Genomic DNA, 20,084 nt, shown 5'->3' on the forward strand with positions numbered 1-20,084 from the left:
AAGTTAATTTCTGCTTGATTCTTGACCCATGTAGAAACTTATTTAACGTTACTCTCGGCTTTGATCTCGGCCTAGTATCCTCTTCAAAGCCACTTTCTTAGCATTGACTTTGCATTTGTGCTTTTTACCTGTAGAACATCAGCTGCTCGGCCTCCACATGTTGACAGCAGGAGGAGTCAGAGACACGGGACGCCGGAGGAGGAGGAGGAGGAGGAGGAGGAGGAGGGTGCTGCGGAGTCGGGAGGTGGAGCTTCGGGACCATTGCGCGCCGGTCTGACTGACTGAACAGTCTCCAAAGTTTCACCGGTCCCGGCCTGTTGTGTTGCCGCTTTCTGCAGCACGTTTTTACTGCTGAGCAGACGAACCGAGCACCGAACCAGGCGGAGGCGCGGACCACGCAGACGCACGGAGACGCAGCGGGGGCGCACAGAGAAAGGGGGTCGACTTCCAGGCGGAGAAGAGCCCGAAGTTTCCGTTTTTTTTTTTAAAGGACTCCTGGTCTCTCTGCTGGAGGAGAAACCCATGAAACAAAGAGTAAATTTGCTACAGTAGCTGCACACTGACGCGCCGGCTGTCCTCCATCCTCCAGAGGCTGAGGACGAAGACCATGGACTGATAAACTCCGGGATCTGCTTCCCTTTTTTTTTTTGTTTGTTTGCTTGGAATCAAACTCTCAACACATGAGTTGGATCGACCGGACGCGAGGTTTTCATACAGTAAATCCTCGGGGATTTAATTAACGACGGCAATGGATAATTTCTTCACGGAGGTAAGAAGCTTCATTCATGCAGCATCTACCCGTTTAGTTGCGTTACTCAAACTTTAGCTCATCGTGGCTCCTGTGACAAACTTAAAAGCAAAACCTGCATAAATGTAATTCTGTCAGCAACAGCAAAACTCGCCATAAATTCACAAATGAGCGAAAATACGGAAATTAAACGAGATAAACGCACAACAAAGTCAATTTTCAGTCAGTATTCCAGCTTCATAATTCAGTGTAATAGTGAGGTTCAGAGGAGAAATTGCCTCACACATGCACATTTGTGTAGGTAAATCGTAGCAATATCACAGGGACTGTTGTGGTCTTGGGGGGGGGGTTGGATTGTGTCCCAGTGGGTCTGTGGTATTTCCGCAGGTCTTTTTCCTCCTAGAAAAAGAGAGAGGAGGAAAAAAAAAAGCTATACATCTATTAATAGAAACCTGAACCTGTGTTTTTGATTAGTCGAGCAGGAGACAGACACTTGTTGCGCGGCTGTAAGTTTTGTTAATAATCTCCACTGAGCTCCCGTTTCATGCCCGGTACAGTTTGCAGCTGGACAAAATAACTAATTTATAGTTATTTAAAAAAAAAAGTCCTGCCGTTTTCAGTATTTTTCCAAACAAACAAGCAGGGATTTCCCTTTTCTTTCTGTCATGACCGAGACTTATGTTGTTGCCACCGTTTTCAGTTTGTAGAGATCAAAGTGCTTCGTTACTTTATCTTCAAAGTAAGTGATGTAACAGAAGAGCAGCTTATGACCTTTATCCTGCAAACGGCATCAGGTCTGGACTGTGTTTATACTCAGCTATGGTTTTGGCCCGATGGGGAAAAAAAACATGTATTGTTAACAGATATTTCGGGCCTGGATTGGATCAATTTGTGCCACTGAGATTTTTTTATTATTTTTTATTTTTTTCATGGTGGAACAGGTGTGTGAGCTCTGTAGCCAAATCAGCAGATGTGATTCATCTTGGTTCAGGCTTCATTCTCCACAATAATCATGATAATAAACAGTCTTGTCAGGTGGTTCGTCCTTCAAATCTTCTACAAACGGTGACTCATGGCTTCACTGTGTTTGATTTACAACGTCACTATCCACACCTCTCTGTGATGACATCAGCCAGGTAACAGTTTTTCTTTCTGGACACCCGTCTTGTATTAAAAGTGTGCGTCATCGGTTCAGCTGACGTTTCGCCGACAGACTGGCTCAGCAAAAAAGAGAAACAAACCCTGACAGTCGAAGGGATTTAAAACTGGTTTTTCTTCAGGTTGCGGTGTAACGGCCGGTCAGCTCAGCAGCTTCCTGGTTGAAACGTAACGTCACACTGCTCCCTGATTGGTGGCTTCGTGTACTTTCGAAAAGGGTTTCTGGTGGTTATAAAAGGGCAAAGGTCACGAGACTCGGCGAGCTGCTCGGTGCCTGTGTGAGCACAGGAAAACAAACCCTCCTACAGGCACAGTTGTGCCGGTCTCATGATGAGTGTATGGTGCATCTGGCTGTTGAGCTTTGGTTGAGAGAGAGAGAGAGAAAGACGGAATACTCCTGAGTGCCAGAAGCAGGCAGGCGTGCACAATAGTCTCAAATATCGGCCTGCCTGCCTTTATATCTGCCAGTTAATCGCAGCTGAAACAAAGGGCCCAGTCTTTAAGGGAAAGAGCATTTGACAAGCGAGTAAACCAGCTTCCAGCCGCTGCAGATGGAGGCCGACAGTTTGAGCTGAGAGGAATGTGAGCGGGGAAGGAAGTGAAGTGTTTCATATTTATACTGAAGACAGCTTAGATGAGGGACCCGCAGTGGCTGAGGGCTGGACAAAGACACTCTCCAAGCTTCAGCCAGCTCAGATTTCTGGTTCACTTGCTTTTGGCGCATTGGCTGATCTTTGTACATTGACTCGCGCAGCACAACGCTGTCCGACGACCAACGGTAACATGATATCGTCCATTTTAAGGTGGGCGACGTAGTTACAGAGCGAGACAGTTGGTGTAAGGTGGAGTTTGGGGTGGGTCAGTGGCTCAGAGAACAAAGGACGTTTCCAGAGGGGATCAACGTCCTATATTTCACTGACGGTGTGTTTCTATCCGTTCTGTGACGTTATGAAAGTACATATTTAAAACCATACCACAGTTTTTTGTTTTTGTTTTTTTTACTAAACCCAACCAAGTTTTGTTTACACCTCAGTGCAACCAAACCGTGATGCTTCCATCAATGTAACCACGTGTTTTTTTACTTGGGCACTATTTTAACAGATGCTCCCACCTGTGTGGTCTTCAAAGCATAACTTTGTTTATTGTATGAATTAATCATATTTTCACTCCAAAGAAAAGCCCACTAACACCAACAATAATTCACCTTGGTTGGTCTGCACCTGGGTTAGCTCATTGGTTCGTCCACTGTCCAAAAATGATTTAAAAAAAAGAAATGGACACATCACTCCCTCCACTGGGAGACTTGTCTCTTCCTCCAAAAGCCTTGGACATGAAGTTGTTGACGAACGTGGTCGTGAAATTCACATAGTTCCTGGTAATTTGCTGGTTCCTGGCTGGAATGTGAAGATTTTATTTTTGAAGGTCTCAGACGTTCAGGGAAACCGTTTAGCTTGCAGCGTAAACACAGCCGGCGTTAAAGAGCATGCGGTTCGCAGGGATTTGGAAGGAGCATGAAGAGGAGGAACCTTGCTATGGATTTCCCATCCCTTTTTCCCTTTTGAATCTAAAGCTGCGAATAACCGTCGCGTTATGCGACTGTTTCATGTGCGCAGAGACACCAGATTCACCAAAATTGAATGTTGCACTGGGGAGCTACAGCGAGGCACATTGTCCCAAACTACAGAGACACGAATGTGTCGACAATGACACATCCTCCAGAAGGAGGTTTCTCGTCTCTAATTACTGAGCTACAGCCAAAACAGTCTGGACCCGAGTCAGTGCTGGGACTATAAATAGAGTCTGAACACATATGCAGACTGTAGATTTTTCACCAACTGGGTGTTTTCTTGAAAGATGAATCAGTTCTACTGTCCAGTGACGATCACAGCCATTTTTCTCCTGTGCAGGTTTTACACAAATATTTTTTACGTTAGTGCAGTATTAAGATATGAAGACTGATGCATGTATATACTGAAATGTAATGTAAAGTTTGACTGGAAAGTCCAGTTGTCCAAAAGATGGTTTAAAACCACTTTGATTAAGTGATTCTATTGATTACTGGCAGATCGTTTTACTAATTTGACCCAAAACCTGACCTCATCAAATGCCCGAAAAACTGTCCACTGACACCCAGAGCAGAAGCTGTTGCAGGCAGGAAGAGGATGATTTCAATCTGGTTTCACAAACTAACTCCCTCAGGGTGTTAGTTTTATACTTCCACTGAACATTTGTAGTGGGCGAGTTTGTTCGTTATGGCAGCAGGACCTGCAGTGTTTGAAGGTGGGGTGTGTGTGTGTGTGTGTTGACACAGTGGAGTCAGTCCGTTCAGACGGTTACAGGGTGTGTTTATTTCAAGCATGGGGTGGGGTGCAAAGCAGGCTTCACCTGTCCACCAATCAGACAGCAGATCTGCCTCAGGTGTGCACAGCAGTCCAAGCGCACACAGCATATTCAGCAGCCGCCGCAGTCGATGTTACCAAGTGCTACACAACATCACACACAGATAACAGGGAGTAATACAAAGTTTGTACACTTACTTCATTGTTTGTTTGTTTTTTTCCTTCAAATTTTAAAATGGTCAATAGCAAGACATGTAAGAAAGACAGCGATAAATAATTGTGCCTAAAATACTCACTCGTTTTTATGATTTATTTTGGTGCAGTGCGCATGTATTAAAATATCTCTTTCCTGAATTATGACAAATCCTCCAGGTGACATCATTAGGAGGAGGTTTTCAGTTCAGATGATGTTAGCTCACAGTACGGAGGTTGCAGCTTCGGTCACCTCGCTGCTCCAGGTGAGGAGTCTTCCCGATGATGTCACATGGAGGAGGTTTTAGATGCCTCACACACATGCACAACCTCAGTGTTCGTCCCACTAGCGTAGTTAGTTATTTTGTAGAGAATTTGGAGGCCGTTGTCTGCTGCGATGGGTTTTATCTCCTTTGGAGCTTTGTTTATGGGGAAAGATAAAAATCTGTTTCCACTTTGAAAACATGCAGCATTCAGTCGTGGCCTCACATTTCTTTCTTTTTCTTTTTTTGTTTTTTTCGTCATGTTGATTCCTTTTGCAGTAATTGCATTTTTGTTTTGGGGGAAATAATTGTCTATTTTTGAAGTTTCCGTCCGTTCTTAGTCTCCATGTGTCTCTTTTGGAAAGCCAGAGGTCATTGTTCATAATATTTGAGTGACTTTGCAGCTTTTGGTTGTTGTGAGTGTCTTTGTGCTGCGCTTTTATAAAGAAGAAATATGAGCAATAAAATAACTGCAGTGGCCATCAGGCTTGTCCATCAATGATGAGCATTTTCTAGATCATTCACTTGCAGGAACAAATTATCAGGTCATTGAAATAAATGGTGAACAAAAACATACTAACATCACCTTTTATCACTGTTACCTCAGCATCCTCTTAACTTCAGTCACGTGTCTTGTCTCAGGACAGAATTTCATGGATATCCTAGTTTAACCCGGCAGAGTTAGGATTATGTTTACGGTGCTGCTGAATGAAGTCTGGAATCGACTACTACACGCAAACAGTTACAGTAGCTGCAGCTTTGGCTGTTGGCAAGCAGCTGTTTACAGGCTGGAGCTCTGCTGGGAGCTCGTACCTTAAGCTTATAATACGAGCACATGGAAAGCTACAGTTATACCAAAACAAGAATCAGATCCCTGCACCCACTAACCTGGTTTTCTAGATTCCAAACCGGTCCTTAAACTCCCAAAGTTTTTCTTTCTTTTTTTTTTTCTTTGAGTCTCTTCCATCCCTTGTCCTCCCACAGGGTTCAGCCTGTCTGCGTTTCTCATTAAAACCATAAAGAGTAACAGTCCAATCACACGCGTTAATATGCTGACCACAATAAACAAAGGCCCTGCCCATTTTATACTGCCTCCCTTTAACGATGATTTCAACCGTGCACTTTCGTTTTTTTCTTTTCCTTGTGCTGCTGCCTGGCTTGTTTAAGGCTGAAACCTGACACTCAAGGGAAGCAGCCAAGGAGGGTGGAAGAGCCGAAAAGGAATTTAAACAACTTGCAGATTTGTCGTTTTGTGCAACGCAGACCAACCCCTTGTGCTTCTCGTTGTGTTTTTGACTTTTTTTTCAGGTAAATCTATAGGACACCAACAAATAAAACATTGTGTGGCCAAATGCGTGCAGATACATGGATGAAGATTTATTATTGACCCTCTAAAGTGCAACCTATTGTATATTGGAAGTTGACCCTCAAGCTGTGATGGGTGACAGTGTTGCTTCCTTGCAACTTACTAGGTTTACTTTTTTATGTTAACATTTCTTTTGCTTCAGCACTGCTGTTAAATGCAATAATGAATAGACAAAGTAAGAAACACGTCAGGCACATAACACTCAGGATTGTGATGAGGGGTTGTAAAAGTGTGCCCCCTCAAACAAACGCATAACTCGACTGGACGGAGCCTGTTGGAGTGTAGCAGAGCACAGTGGAGCAGGGAGGGGGGGAGGTTTGGGCACAGCTGAGGGGTTTGAGCTGAGCTTGTAGCTTTAAGTTGAACACCATAGTCCTACAGAGACGCAGGTATCTTATTTCTGTCATTTGAACGTGCAGTGCAGGGTGAGGCCGTCGGTGAAATAACGCCTTCTCAAGTGGGCAGACACTCTGGATGCGAGCCAGAGCCGCCAACAATCAACCTTAAACTGGTTTCGCTGCTGTCAAGCGACTGTACAGACAGCAGAGGGGGCATCGGTGACTTTGGGAAGTCAAAGTCTCTGGCTCATTGTTTCCAGATCTGGGTCAGGACAGGAAACTGTTTGTTGTGATGTCCTCCACTAGCTGCAGTGGTTGAGTTCTCCAGGTAAATGTATCATTTTAATGAGCAGCCTCTAAGTGTGGTGGTGAGCCAAGAATTGAGACCCTGGGGTCTTCAAGCGGAGGACATTAGACTCAAACCATCCAACCTGCTGCATCATTGTAACTAGAATCATCTCGTAGCAGAGCCGATCAAGAGGACTATAAACCTTTAAGGGTGCCGCGATACATTTTGTGCATATGAAGACCGAGAATGAAGCTGCAGAGACCAGGCCTGCTTCCACCCAATGTCTCCAATTGTTCCTTCATATCTGCTACGTCTCACCTCCATTTGTAGGTTAATCCAGGATTTACTGTAAATGCTACACTAGCAGCCACTTCAGGCCAGCGTTGTGATGATGAGGCCGTGACGGTCGATGAGGTCAGCCGTTGTGTGGCTCCGATGAAGATGAGGGGAAGGTTGATCGCACACATATGTTTTGACTGCAGACATTGTTTTGAGGATTAGGCCTGAAGGACGAGCATTAAAAAGTGTCGCGCCTTTTAATTTCACGAGCGGTAAATCTCCATAACGCAAACACTTAAAAAAAAAAAAAAGGGGCAAAACTACTCTTTGTCTGTTTATTATTGAATCCACATATTCACACCCAGCCAGACTCTGATACTAATGTTTGAAAAGGAAAAGCATTTGACTTCTGAGACGCAACTTATCAGGAAAAAATGATTATCAGGAAAAATGAAAAGTGACAAACCCAAAGTCTCTAAACTCCACTCTCCACTCGAGAGCCTCCAAAACAAGTGCATCAGTCTTTTCTCACTTAGATGCACTTGAGTGACTTTCGTTAAGCATTTTAAACTCTTTACTCCTTGTGTTCAGTTTGACGCTTACACAGGGACAGTCATTTTATTTATTTTTTGCTTTGTATTAATTTAATCTTTTAAAACTTCCTTCATAATTCTTTTCTGCTTTACTGTTTCATCACCTTCTCCTCCTCCTCTTCCTTTCCTCTCCTGGCGTTTTGTAATTTCTTGACCTCTCGACTCCTGCCGGACGGCTCTGCACATTCCTTCTGGATCCCAGCGCTTCCTAATCGCTCACTCTCTCCAACTCTCCAACATGTGTGTTCACACTGAACACGGCTGTGTTTGACTTGTTGGAGCTGGTTTGGGTGTTGTCGGGGGACCAGATCATTCTCTGCTGTGAGCCTCTATTTCTTTATTAAAGCTGCAGGTGCTCCAGCAAACAGCTAGCAACTGGACTTTTATCTTACGGTTACTTTTTAATAAAGATTGTGTGCAAATGTGCCCTCTTTGTAACCTCCCATGTCACTGTGGCAAAGTGCAGGAGCTCCATTAAGATCCTCTTAAAAAACTGTCAATCCTCCTACTCATCAGCCTGAAGTCCACAACTGTACCTCTGCAGCAACATGTGAAGCTGCAGAGGTCAATGAGAGGTCACTTCTGGGTTCGCTGACTGCATGACGTAATTTTGAAAAAAAGAAAATCTAAGTGACACTAATCCCTCAGCATCTTACTGCTGGTGGTTGCCCACTGCTGAAATAGTCTATTAAAACTATCCGTGTTATCCCGTGTCTTTTAGGCCACGATGCAGGTGAACAGTGCCGTCTGATGTGTGCCAAGTTCAATCCTTCAACTGAGCAAATGTAAATGTCAAATGAAATTGGGGCGGCATGATTTGACGGACGTTATCTTGCCATTATTGTGGACAATATTAACGTTTGCATTTTACCGGGATGAAAAATGTGCTGTTTTGGCCGACTCACACCTCACTCCCACTACCGTCTGGATGCTGATCGGTAAACTAACCTTTATTAGGGGTGTCGATAGTGAGCCAGCTGCACACAAACACGTGTCAGAACATGTGTGCATATTTATTTGTGGGCCTTTTTGCACAGGCCCACATCGCGTTTGCTATTGCGATTAAATTACCTGTGCCGCACTAAATATAATGAGGCAATTTATGAATAATCTCAATGCAAAGGAAACTACAACATCACTGATTTTTTTTTGTTATTATTGTTTCCTGCAGTAGAGAGGACAGGTCGTAATTTGTGTTTACTCAGCTGCACATTTTGAGTTAGCCTGACAAAGATATATCTGACAAAAGAAGTGTGTGACTGACATTGTGATGTTGTGGTTGTGTTTTTAATTTGATTCACTCAAGTCATACACAAAATGACCGTCCAAAAATCAGCTGTGTGGCAAACTGCTGTTACAAGTTTATAGACGAACCTGCAGGAAGGAAGCAGGCGGCTTTATGTCCAGAACAAAACGCCTGGAAAGATGAACACATGTCTGTAGCCGCCAGGTGTTTAGTCAGTGTGCTGTGCTACTCTCATGTGGTTTCGCTCACAGTTGGAGAATCTCACCTTTTGGACCAAACGCTCACAATATTCAATCTACGTGAAGTCACAATAAATTTCTCAGTTTCATTGATACACATCCCACCCCCTTAGATTCCTGTTAGGCTCACATTGAATCCTGTTTTTTGGCTTCAGTAAAACATTCACACATATTACTCCAGGCTTTTGTTTTGGATTTGAATGATTTCCCTGAGACATGCAAATGACGCTTTTAATGATCAGAGCCACTCCTACTTTACAGTGTGGTCAGATCAAAGGTCGTGGAGCTTTTCCCACACCCAACTCTTAGCCTGGTCAGAACCTTTCATAGTCCAGGACCATTAAGCGTCACAGCTGAGGTACCTCTGAGTAAGAGCTTCAACCATTGCGTGGTTTGGCCAGAATGTAAAGCAGGACCGTTTCCTTGATTGAGACATTTTGATTTTAATAGATAGATAGATAGTGTGTGTGTGTGTGTGTATATATATATATATGTGTGTGTGTGTGTGTGTGTGTGTATATATATATATATATATATATATATATATATATATATATATATATATATATATATATATATGTATATATATATATAATATATATATATATATAATATATATATATATAATATACATATATATATGTGTGTGTATATGTGTATATATATATGGCAGCATGGAGGCAGCATGGAGGCAAAAAGACAGTCAGAGCATGTCCTCAGACATCAAGAGATTTGAATTTTTCCCAAATGGTACTGTTTATTAGTAGTTTCACTGTTAATATGAAACACTGAAAATACCCCAAACTGGGCCACTGTACCCGGATAAACATCAATATTTTTTAGATGGGACACTTTCTTTTTACTTGTTATTGCATCTTCAGGACACATTTTTCTTTTTTATAACTAAAACTCCATCACCCCTGACTAATGTGCATAAAGTCTTCTATTAAATGCCACGTTATGTTATTATGAAACTGAGATTTCTCTGTGCTTAATAACAGGGGTACGGCCTTTGTTTGATCAGTAAGTGAGTAGCGGAATCAACCTCCAGATTTGTTTCACTTGCTCTGAACAAAACCTGAACTGAGCAATAGTTCTTTGTAAAGATAAACACGAGGCTGCAGTGACTCTTATCAGCAGAGAGAGAGATGTTCACCGGCCTGTCACGCTCTGCCTCACCACCACTATCAGTCCGTCTCATCTGCAGACGTCATTTTTCCATGAGGCTGAGAGTTAAAACATTGAACTGAACCAGTTGCAGATCCCTGTACTGCAACTTGCTGGGATTAGGAGGGATACAGACGGATGGGTACTTTATTTAACCAGGTAGAAAAAACTGAGATTTCAAATCAGCAACATTAACAACAAAGCCAAATGGCAGTAAAAAGCCACTCGTACATTCACTCAATTCTAAGTAAGACGGTTGTGTTCCAATACTTTAACCACTGGGGGTTAATGAAAGCAAACTTTGGATTTCACTGAAGATGTTTACCATCGAACCAATCAACTTCCCCTAGTATCCCAAATCTTTAAAGTCACCCATAGGTACTTTTCTTTGCTGAAGAGAAATGTGGTTGAAATGAGTTCTGCTACAACCAGGTGTAAAACTCTATAACATAATAAACACGAACATTCAGCCAGGACAAATGTGCTTTAGACGGCAGAAGTAACACAAATAGTGCCAAAGTTTAAATACCCTTAAACATTAAATTTCTAACCAAGGGGCATTCGTACTATTTGAATGTGCGTTTGCTACTTTACATTTACTATCTACAGCTGCATATGTGGGCGGCAGCTACCGATTGGAAACATCTTTAAAGGAGCTTTGCCACTGACGGCCACTAGGTCCTGGCTCCAGCTGAATCCCATTTAGCTGCATTCTAGAAAAACAAAGTGCGTAATTTGTTACCGCCAGCTTATTATGGTTTTCGTTCCTCAAAAAACATATTTTGATCAAGATCCAACCATTCTAGCCATTTTGTTTTTGAAGTAATCATGCACTGCTTGAGTCCTAATGAAGCGCCGTAGAGCCAAGTCTGAGGAACTGTAGTCGCGTTAGCCTCTGTAGAAAGTCTACTGTCTACTGTTGTCTTGCTTTGCACACTGGTCTCTAGTTTGCATCCCGGAGGAAAATGTTCTCATTACACTGTCTGATATAGAGTGATTTAAAGACACTTTGGGGCCTATAGGGACAAAACAGAGTCTTCCAGTTTGTTTACACATGCACTGAAGGGTAATTCTTCTCTAATTGCACCCGTGCCTCACCACTTAACCCAGTTCTTCACCGGCCAAGCCGCCAGAATTATTAGATTGTCTTTGCGAGTGCACTCAATGACTTCAGAGTTTCCCAAAAAGCCATAAAGTGATTAGAGGAAGTTATAAGCGCTGAGGGTTGACGCATGCTCCAGGATCAGGACTTTCTCACAATGAACTGAGCAAACATCCCGAGACAGTATAAACAAGCTTATCCTCCAGAATAGTGGGTCAAGCTGTTTCAAAGCGGTTTTATACTTGAAGATAAAGGTTTTGTTATGAGGTTCACATCTGTCTGAGATGCAGGTTAACAGGTAGAATGTGTACGAATAAAAGTTAAAAAGACTTCTTTTCCTTGGTCCCCAAGGAACCAAGGAAAAGAACTCCAAACCTGGATGACTGACAATCTTCCCTGACATAGTCAGAATTTACCTGACGAGTATTTAATCTAGGGCTGCGCAAAAAGTTGCTTCAGCATCATCATTGTGCAAAAACAAAATAACGTCACTAAATGCAAGGATTTTGGAAACAGCTGTCAATTGCACATTTCTTTGGTGAACAGTCAGCTAAACATATCCATTTGCAACTAAAGAATGTGAACACGAGTGTCGTTATACACATAGTGAATGTGAGCAGCAAATACTTGTCGGTATGTAGGTTTACTGTCCTGTATTTAGGAAGATTAAGGCTCAGGTGGTCGGAGGTTTGCGCCCCCTGCTCCTCCCCACCACATGTCGAAGACATTAAACGCCCCAACAACCCTGGTTGCGTCAGGAAGGGCATTGGCGAAAAAGCTCTGGCCTGCCAACATCAACGTGACTAATGATCCGCTGTGGCGACTCTGAACCTACAGGATAAACCGAAAGGACAAAAAAGAAAAAAGGCTCTGAGTGTTTCCAAAACTGAACTGACCTAAATCTCTGATCTCCTAACGACCTTGGAGCCTGATAACGCTGGTTTCTTGATTTAAAGTTTGCACACAATGGCAAAAAGGGAGTTTTAGAGCAACAGTATGAAATCAGGATGTTAAAATGTGCCTGTATCCAGTGTCTTTTCTGTGTTACTGTAACATACCGTCACGTCGACTTCATCATCCCAGGCCATTTATTAATTTCTATGCAGCCTCGCATTTCTGAAAAGTGAGAACTTAACCTAATGAAATACAGCTTGTATGACTGAAACACTTCTGTGGGACGTTTCGAAACAGGTCCAGAAGTAAAAAGCCAGATTGCCTCTTGTATCTGCTGTATTTTCTTACTTCAGAGGAAACATCGGGAGAACATAATTTGGAAAAATGGGGCCCCCACAGAATCATTTGAGAAAGGGGTTCCTCATGTCCACTCAGCGTGCATGGAAATGAATTTCAATCTTTAATAAACATACTGTGCGGTGCATTTCTGCAGCTGCCCCCAAAAAATCCGCTAGGTGAGGGACCTGCCAGCTACCAAGGGGGTCTTTATGGTCTTTGCCTGGGCTCCCCAGAGTCCAGAATTGCCCCCCTGGCTGTTGCTGTAGCTGACTGGCCAGTGGGAAGCTGTAATTGTGAAGCAGTGTGAGGAGGTGTTTCGTTGCAGGTGTCATGACATCTTCCAAGCAGAAAGGTCGGGAAAACGACCTGTACTGTTGTTGCTCGACCGTGCTTCCTGTGACGGCTTCACAATAAAAGCCAGTCTGCTTTTTGCCAGTTGGCTGCTTATTAACGTGATCCAGCATCATTATTTGACCTAATGCAGCTGGGATGTGGTGCAGGAGGAATCATCAGAAAGGTTTGCAAACAGCAATGCTGCATTACATCAGACACTTTGAGTCTAGAGCAGGATTGGCAGCTACTAACAATGAAAACTGACTGATGGCTTTTGATGATGAAGAGCCTTTATGAAAACCTTAAATTATAACTGCGACCCACAGTCGAAACAATAACCAACCTACTTAACATGTGTTCACTTTGTCTACCTCTAAGCAGCTGCAGAGGTTTTCAGGTCACTGTGAACTACTGCTTTAATTTGTGCAACCACACAGTGTGTTTTTCGGGGTGAAACAGTCTTTATTGTAGAACAAGCAGTCTGCTGTTTATCCAAGAAGAATGGCAGAGAGGGGAAGACGGTATTTATATTCTGTGCGTTCCCCCTGCTTCGAGTTTGCAATACCAGGGCCAGGCGACCACAGCTGGGCAACACATGGCAGCTCTGGCCTCGGCTGCCAGCCCATAACACACAGACACACACACTAGTATTCACAACGTCCTGCACCAATTCAATTCAACTTTATTCATAAAGCGCACAAAGTCACAACAAAGTCATCTCAGGGCACTTCACAGAATAAAGTCAAGATCGTAAAGATGTGCATTGCACATACTGTAACTGTATGTGCACACAGTCTCCCTCTCACACACTTGTACAAACAATGCCTTGAACACTCACAGCAGAAAAATGTAGGTCAGGTTGGCTTCAGGGGGGAGGGGGGGAGGGGGTTTGGCCATTTCCTCCCTTAATTGGCCTAAGTGGTCCTTAGTCGTGGAAACTGGTCAAAGCCCAGTACGTTTGGCATCAGGTCCTCATTGATCCTGAGCTGCACATCTGCAGAAAGTTCTTCCTTTGAATTTAAAATTTTTGCACTTGTGTTAGCTTGCAATGCTTCTCATGCTTGATTATGGCCACTAATGAGCCACAGACAGAAACTCCTTTAATCATCCCTGTTTTCAACTTTTCTACCCATAAAAATACATAAATAGACTATAAATCACATTGTGCAGACAGAACAGAATCTCTATTCCTTTGACTAATAGCACTCAGACCGAAAAAGTAATTATAATAACGGCTTCATTTAATCAGGAGCTGGGTTTTTCAATGCTATAACGAATAGTTAGTTGTGTTTGTAGGGTGCATATCTAAATTAGCTGGGGCTCTTAGGAATAATGCCTGGTTTCCTTCAACTCTGTTTCTGCGGCATCTTGTTTTGCTGCGTATGATGGATCCAATTAACAGTCTGATACCTGTGATCCCCGGAGTCCAATACTAAGGTGCAGCAGCCAGTCAGCTGGCTTTGCTTTTAGTCCCAGAGGTGCCTGACTAAAAATGGATGTTTGACTCATTGAGGAGCAACCGAAGAAGCTGCACAGCGAGCATAACGGAGATTACAGCTTGGCCTTGTGGAATTCAAGTGCTTTGCCCTGTAAACCGGGCACCTCCTCATTGCAAAAAAGACATAATGAGTACATTTAGTCACGCAGGATGAGTTTCAGGCCCGTCACAGTCTAACTCTGCTGCTACGTTCACGTGTCATTTTCTGTCTTTGGATTATTCCACACGCTTTTTAGAAGCCCCTATCAGCCCTGTGGAATTCTCTAACCACCTGTGCTATGGGCCAGCTGACGTGAGAATGAACTAAAAATGGCTCGCCATTAAAAAAGGTGGCAGACAAAGACGTGAGTCCAGACAGGAAGAGTTAGGATTTCTTCACTTCAATTATGTTTGATTTCAAAGGGCTTCTTCAAATGTCTTTTGAACATGCTCCTCTCTCTCGCATGCAGAGGAGAAGTGTTTGTATTGGAGCTCAAGTTTATTTTCACCTCTTTGTTGTTTCGTGGGATTGTCTTAAAAACCGTCTGTGGCCGGACCCGCGGCCACCAAGGTTCCGGCAACGAGTCAGCTCAAAGTTACTGAAGAGCTGCAGGAAAAAGTGAATGCGCCAAAGGTCCAAGTGTGCAGGTGGCTGCTCTCCTCAGAGGCTTAGATCAGCAAGAAGTAAAAAAAAATCAGCAGAATGTAATTTTAATAGAACTTCTTTGTTTCGATGCCTCGATCTGATTAAACCGCCACCGGCCAGATCATGTGAGAGCATGTCACGGTGCAACTCGGCCCAAAGACTTAATGAACGTCTGTCTGCTCAGTGTCTCTTATTTAAGCGTCCTTTGTCTTTAAACCAGTTTGGCAGTTTGTTTGAAGGAATAGAAAGTGATTGGATCATTATTATTCCGATAATAAAAGGACATTAGCACTGAATGCGTTTGTTTTTATGATAGTTTTGTGGTTACATTTGTCATTTCAGTGTAAGAAGAAGCAAACTTCTCCAATAATACACCTTTAGCTCCTACAAACCTTCCTTTTTCATCAGAAGTAACAAAAATGAGTCAATGAGTGTATCAAAAATAGTTTGAGCAATATGATAAACATTTTATCGGTGCAGACGTTTGCATCCCTCTTGATAAATTAATCAAATCCCTTTAATTTCCAATAAAGGAACTTTTATAGTAGTTGAATGTGTATCAAATATTATGTTGATGCCATTTCAAGGTGCAGCAGCATTCGAATGAGGCTCGGGCTTGTATGCCTGATTTGGTTTTTTAAGTTTAAAGATTGTCCAGCAATCTTGTTCTTGTGAATGTGAATCACAAGTCTGGAGGAAAAAATACTTTGAATTTTGCACAAGAATCCACTTGGCCCAGAGAACAAACTGATTAGATTTAGGTGGTCAAAGGTCAAACATCATCTTTGATTCATGTATGAACAGATTAGATGTTAATCACAATGCATAGCAATTCAATCCTCCCCATAACCAAACACCTAACTCACAGAACTAGAATAGAAATAAAAGCACCTAGTTGTAAATTATCCAACACTTGCAATATAATTTTAATGATTATCTTGTCTGAAAATGCCTCAATAAATAATCAAGTCTCTTCACAATCCTGTAGAAATATGCACAACCAGAACGTCTCTGTTTAGTCGGAGGTGTCTCCAGAGGTTTCAAATGGTTAAAATCCGACCCGGGAGTGACGGTGAGATGGTGACACCCCACACACCCCGCTGAGTCAGCAAGGTTTCAATCCCAAAGCCGACAGATTTATCCAACTTCAGACGTGTTCAGACTCGTACAAAGCCATGAGCCACTTTATGGGTGATTGGATGAGCAATAGGACAAAAGGATGTGGGTGTTGATTAGAACGCTTTTACCACATTCCAGCATTGGTTTTGTGTCCTGAGTTGCGAAACTGTAAAAAGTTTGACAACATGACACTGACAGTTTTGCATATTGTCTATCAGTATAGACCGCAATGATATAAACAGAGATTCAAAATGTTCATGCACAGTGAGATTCCCTCATACTGGCATCACCAAAGTAGTGTGGTGATGGCGATGTTGGAGCAGGGAATCACCTATGTGCTTCCGAGCTTCAGATGCCTCAGGTGAAATGCAAAAAGCTGAGAAATCTTTAACTTTTTTTAATTTCTCATTTTCAGTGCAAATGTTTCTTTTAGCAAATCTGACAAAACACTACAAAAACAGAACCCACAAATATGTTTAACATGTTACATGTGAACATGTTAGCATCTTGCTCATATTTGTGTGTTTGCAGTCGCTTCCCAGTGACAACACTCCTCTGTAGCACTGCTTTCTGTCTCATTTCCAGCCTTGGATCTTTTCTTCTCCTCTCACAGCTCATGTGTTTTTTTTTTTTTTTTTTGGTTTGGTTTTTTTCCCCCCCGGCGGTTTGATTGCCGTCCAACCAAAAGAGCTTCTCAGTCTCTCCCGAGTCAGCTGCAGAATCACACGGATCCACCCTACAGCTGTTGTCCAGATCCACGACGACATGCCTTTTAATTATCTGCAAAGCAGCTGAGGAGGTTACCAAGAGCTTCATCTCCCCAAACGTGATGTCTCTGAAGTTTTGAGGAGCTTAGCGTGGGAAAGTGGCGTCCGTCCATTTGCTAAAGGCTCAAAAGATTTTAGGAAACATGCTAATTTGGTTGCAGTGGCAAATTATGAAAAGCTTTAGAGCTTTTTCACCTCTGTCATCGTCCTTTGTGTTGGATGCTTCCTGGTAAAGTGATCACTGACAGCATGACGATGATCCGTCGATGAGCAGCTGCTGCCCGTGATGCCGCCGCTCAACACCTCTCTCTGACTCCGCAGTGACGTCAGCTTTGATCCCTCCTGACAATGGTTTTGTTAATAATTCAAGCTGGAATTGAACACATGCTCACAAGCATGTGTTCAATTCATTTTAGGTGCAGATTGATCCATATTTAATGAGCAGATTGTCCATGTCGAGCAGTAGGTAGCAGAGGATATGAAATACAAAAACCGAACTTAGCGGCACAAAGGTTTGAAGGTTTTTGGAGATGTTTTCTTTTTCATGCATGAGTTTCCACCTTCCACAGTCCAAAGACACGTTATTCGAGTCTAAAAATGTCTGTAGGTGTGAATGTGACCATGTCATGTTTAGCTTGTTTTTTTTTTGTTGTTTAAGTTGGTCCTTTCGGCTCATTCCGTGAGTTTAGGGATCGAGCCACTGACCCTGTAGCTTGTTTTAAGCTCACTTGTGATAAATGTTTCCAACAATGTATCCAGATCATTCTTGGTGTTGAAACCAGTTTCTTTGAGGCAGCTGTCCCTGCCTGAACTCCCATTCACACCAGTTAAGATGAGGAGAAAAAAAAACTCTCTTTCTAAATCTTGACCATCTCTACGTCGAGTCTGGCCTCTAAATATATTCCAACCACACAGAGCCTCTGAGCTAATGTCGAAGTCAGTGTTGGTAAAATAAGGCTCTGTGGTGAATCTGTAACCAGAGGGAGAGGAGACCTTGATCCTGTGGTCAGGCGAAAGGCTGAATGGTGCATTGTCTGTACCAGTTTGACGTCTGTCCCATAGTTCAGGTCTCATTTTTGGGCTTTGGTTTGATTGTCACGAGGTGGTAATTCTCTTGAAATATTGCAAACCGTCCATGTTTGGCAGCTTGGCCCACAACCACTGCCTGCCGGGAATGGATCAGTGTGATCAGCAAAAAAAACAGCAGCTGGGCATGAGTCACCTTACAGGTAATTTAGCAGGTAATTTCGATGTGAGTTTTTGTGGCGCTGCTTGCTTCTGAACTAAAAACAGGGGAGGGGGAGGGGGAGGGCGAGGGGGCACCAGATGATCCAGCAAAGCAACAGAAAGGTCAAGTTTAAGCTTGAATGCCAGATGGAAACTCCAGTGACCAAGGCGCTGTCCTGTGGTTCATCAGGATCGGCTTTGTTCGGATCCAAACACGAACGCGCGCACACAGTAGCCCCATGAACACGTCATCGAGAGGCTCTCAAGAGACTTGAATTAAATCCAGCAGATTAGATTATTGCAGGCTGAAAACGTCAACAGCAATATTTAAGTCAGTCTAGTCAGCAGCTTCTCTCTGTGTGTGTGTGTGTGAGAAGTTATCCATGTGTGTTTGATGGCTGCTGCTCTATATGTTTCTGTCACCATCCACAATAAAGCATGAGTGTGTGCAGGATCGGCCTCTGCAACACTGACTTTCGTTATCCCACAATGCAATAGGTCTCTTTGTTCATCTTTATACTTTATAAAAAACCTGTAAATGCTGACAGGTTTTTTTTTTTTTTACACTTTCAGCTCTGGCAGCATCCACCCTAAGTCATCTTTTAACGGTTGAGACAAATTGATTTACTGGGATGACGTTTTAGCATCTGAAGTCATTTAAATACACCTACGGCATTTTTTAGTAAAGACGGGGGAACAAAGGAAAAAAAAAAAAATCACCTTTCATTGGATTATGAAGAAATGCCTGAATATTCAGAGCGAGTCTTCTGTTGGCCGGATGTGGCAGCCGAACTCCTGCCGCACACATGGTTCTGTTTAGCTCCGCACAAGCAAGCGGCCGTGTTTGACGTGCACTTCTTCAACAGACAAAAAGTGGAATTCGGCTTCAGCTTCTCAGGCCGAGTGGCTGTGATTGGCCTCTGTTGTTCTGCTGCCACATGAAGGAGCCGCAGATAGAAGGTCCTGCTGTGTGAAATCGTTCTTTCAATCCACATCAATTCAAAGGCTAAATTTATACTGTGTTCTTTCAGTGTTCGGTGATGTTCATCATCGTGATTTAGGTTTTCTTTTATTTAACGGACAGCACCAGTGCATTTGCATGTGTCCACTAAATACTTTATGTGATTTCAATTGCTCTTGGCCATTTGCTAAAGCGTAGAATTGTCCCAAAGACTAGTTTTGGGGCTTCAGAGCTTTGGTACTAAAAGTGAACAAAGCTAATCTATTTCACTTTAGAAAAAACAAACACAAGTGAATGAATGAATAGTCTTTGAATACGTTTTATTAATCAAAGGTGTGTGGCAGTGCAGCTTATATGTACCAATCCTTTTTTTTTTTCACAACTTGACTCTTAAACGTGCTATAACTGCCATCATAATGTACTATGTGATTTGATTGAAGAAATTCAGGGGTACAATAAACTAAAATAGTGACGTTCTTCTCTCAAGAAGAGATTTGAACGTGCTGTGCGGAGCATGGAGTGATTCTAGCTTAAGGTGCATATTGGAACTATAAGTGTTTTTTTTTTTGTTTGTTTTTTGTTTTTTTAAATACCCGATTAGGGTTTTGAAGGGCAAGAATAAAGTCTGAATTTAAAAAATCCACAGGGGATTTTGGAAACCAGCTTTCCTGTGTACACGGCACTTAATAAAATCAGTGTTCTGGTTACTTCAGTCAATGTAAACGCACTAAATTGATATATACCCTAAAAACAAATGTTTTGTCTTTTTGAGTTATGACATGTCTGGTGAAATTAAGTGAAAACAAACTGCAGTGCGTAGATGGAATTAGAATTTTCAATACAAATAAATGCTTTTTCTTTTCTTTTTCTTTTTTTTTTTGACTTAATTCCTGGCAGTTTAAACCAATGTTTTTAAGTGGACTACTCTTAAATATTAAGTTTCTCAAAGCAGTTGTACCTGTTAGTTTTTCATAGAAAGAAAAAGCTCTAACCCACTTTCCT

The 20,084-nt window shown here is 42.6% G+C and overlaps 1 protein-coding gene across 2 annotated transcripts in view; it reads left to right on the plus strand.

The window, feature by feature from the left end:
• The first annotated feature begins 303 nt into the window (after window positions 1–303).
• The window catches only part of myo10 (myosin X), a 90,741-nt gene continuing 70,960 nt past the window's right edge, over window positions 304–20,084 (plus strand). For both annotated transcript variants that reach the window (XM_067475691.1, XM_067475692.1), the window contains exon 1: window positions 304–769. In XM_067475691.1, the coding sequence (XP_067331792.1) occupies window positions 749–769 (21 nt within the window). In that variant the 5' untranslated portion in view covers window positions 304–748. The remainder of the gene's footprint in view (window positions 770–20,084) is intronic.

Source organism: Channa argus, chromosome 14, assembly GCF_033026475.1.
Source record: "Channa argus isolate prfri chromosome 14, Channa argus male v1.0, whole genome shotgun sequence".
NCBI classification, from domain to species: Eukaryota; Metazoa; Chordata; class Actinopteri; order Anabantiformes; family Channidae; genus Channa; species Channa argus.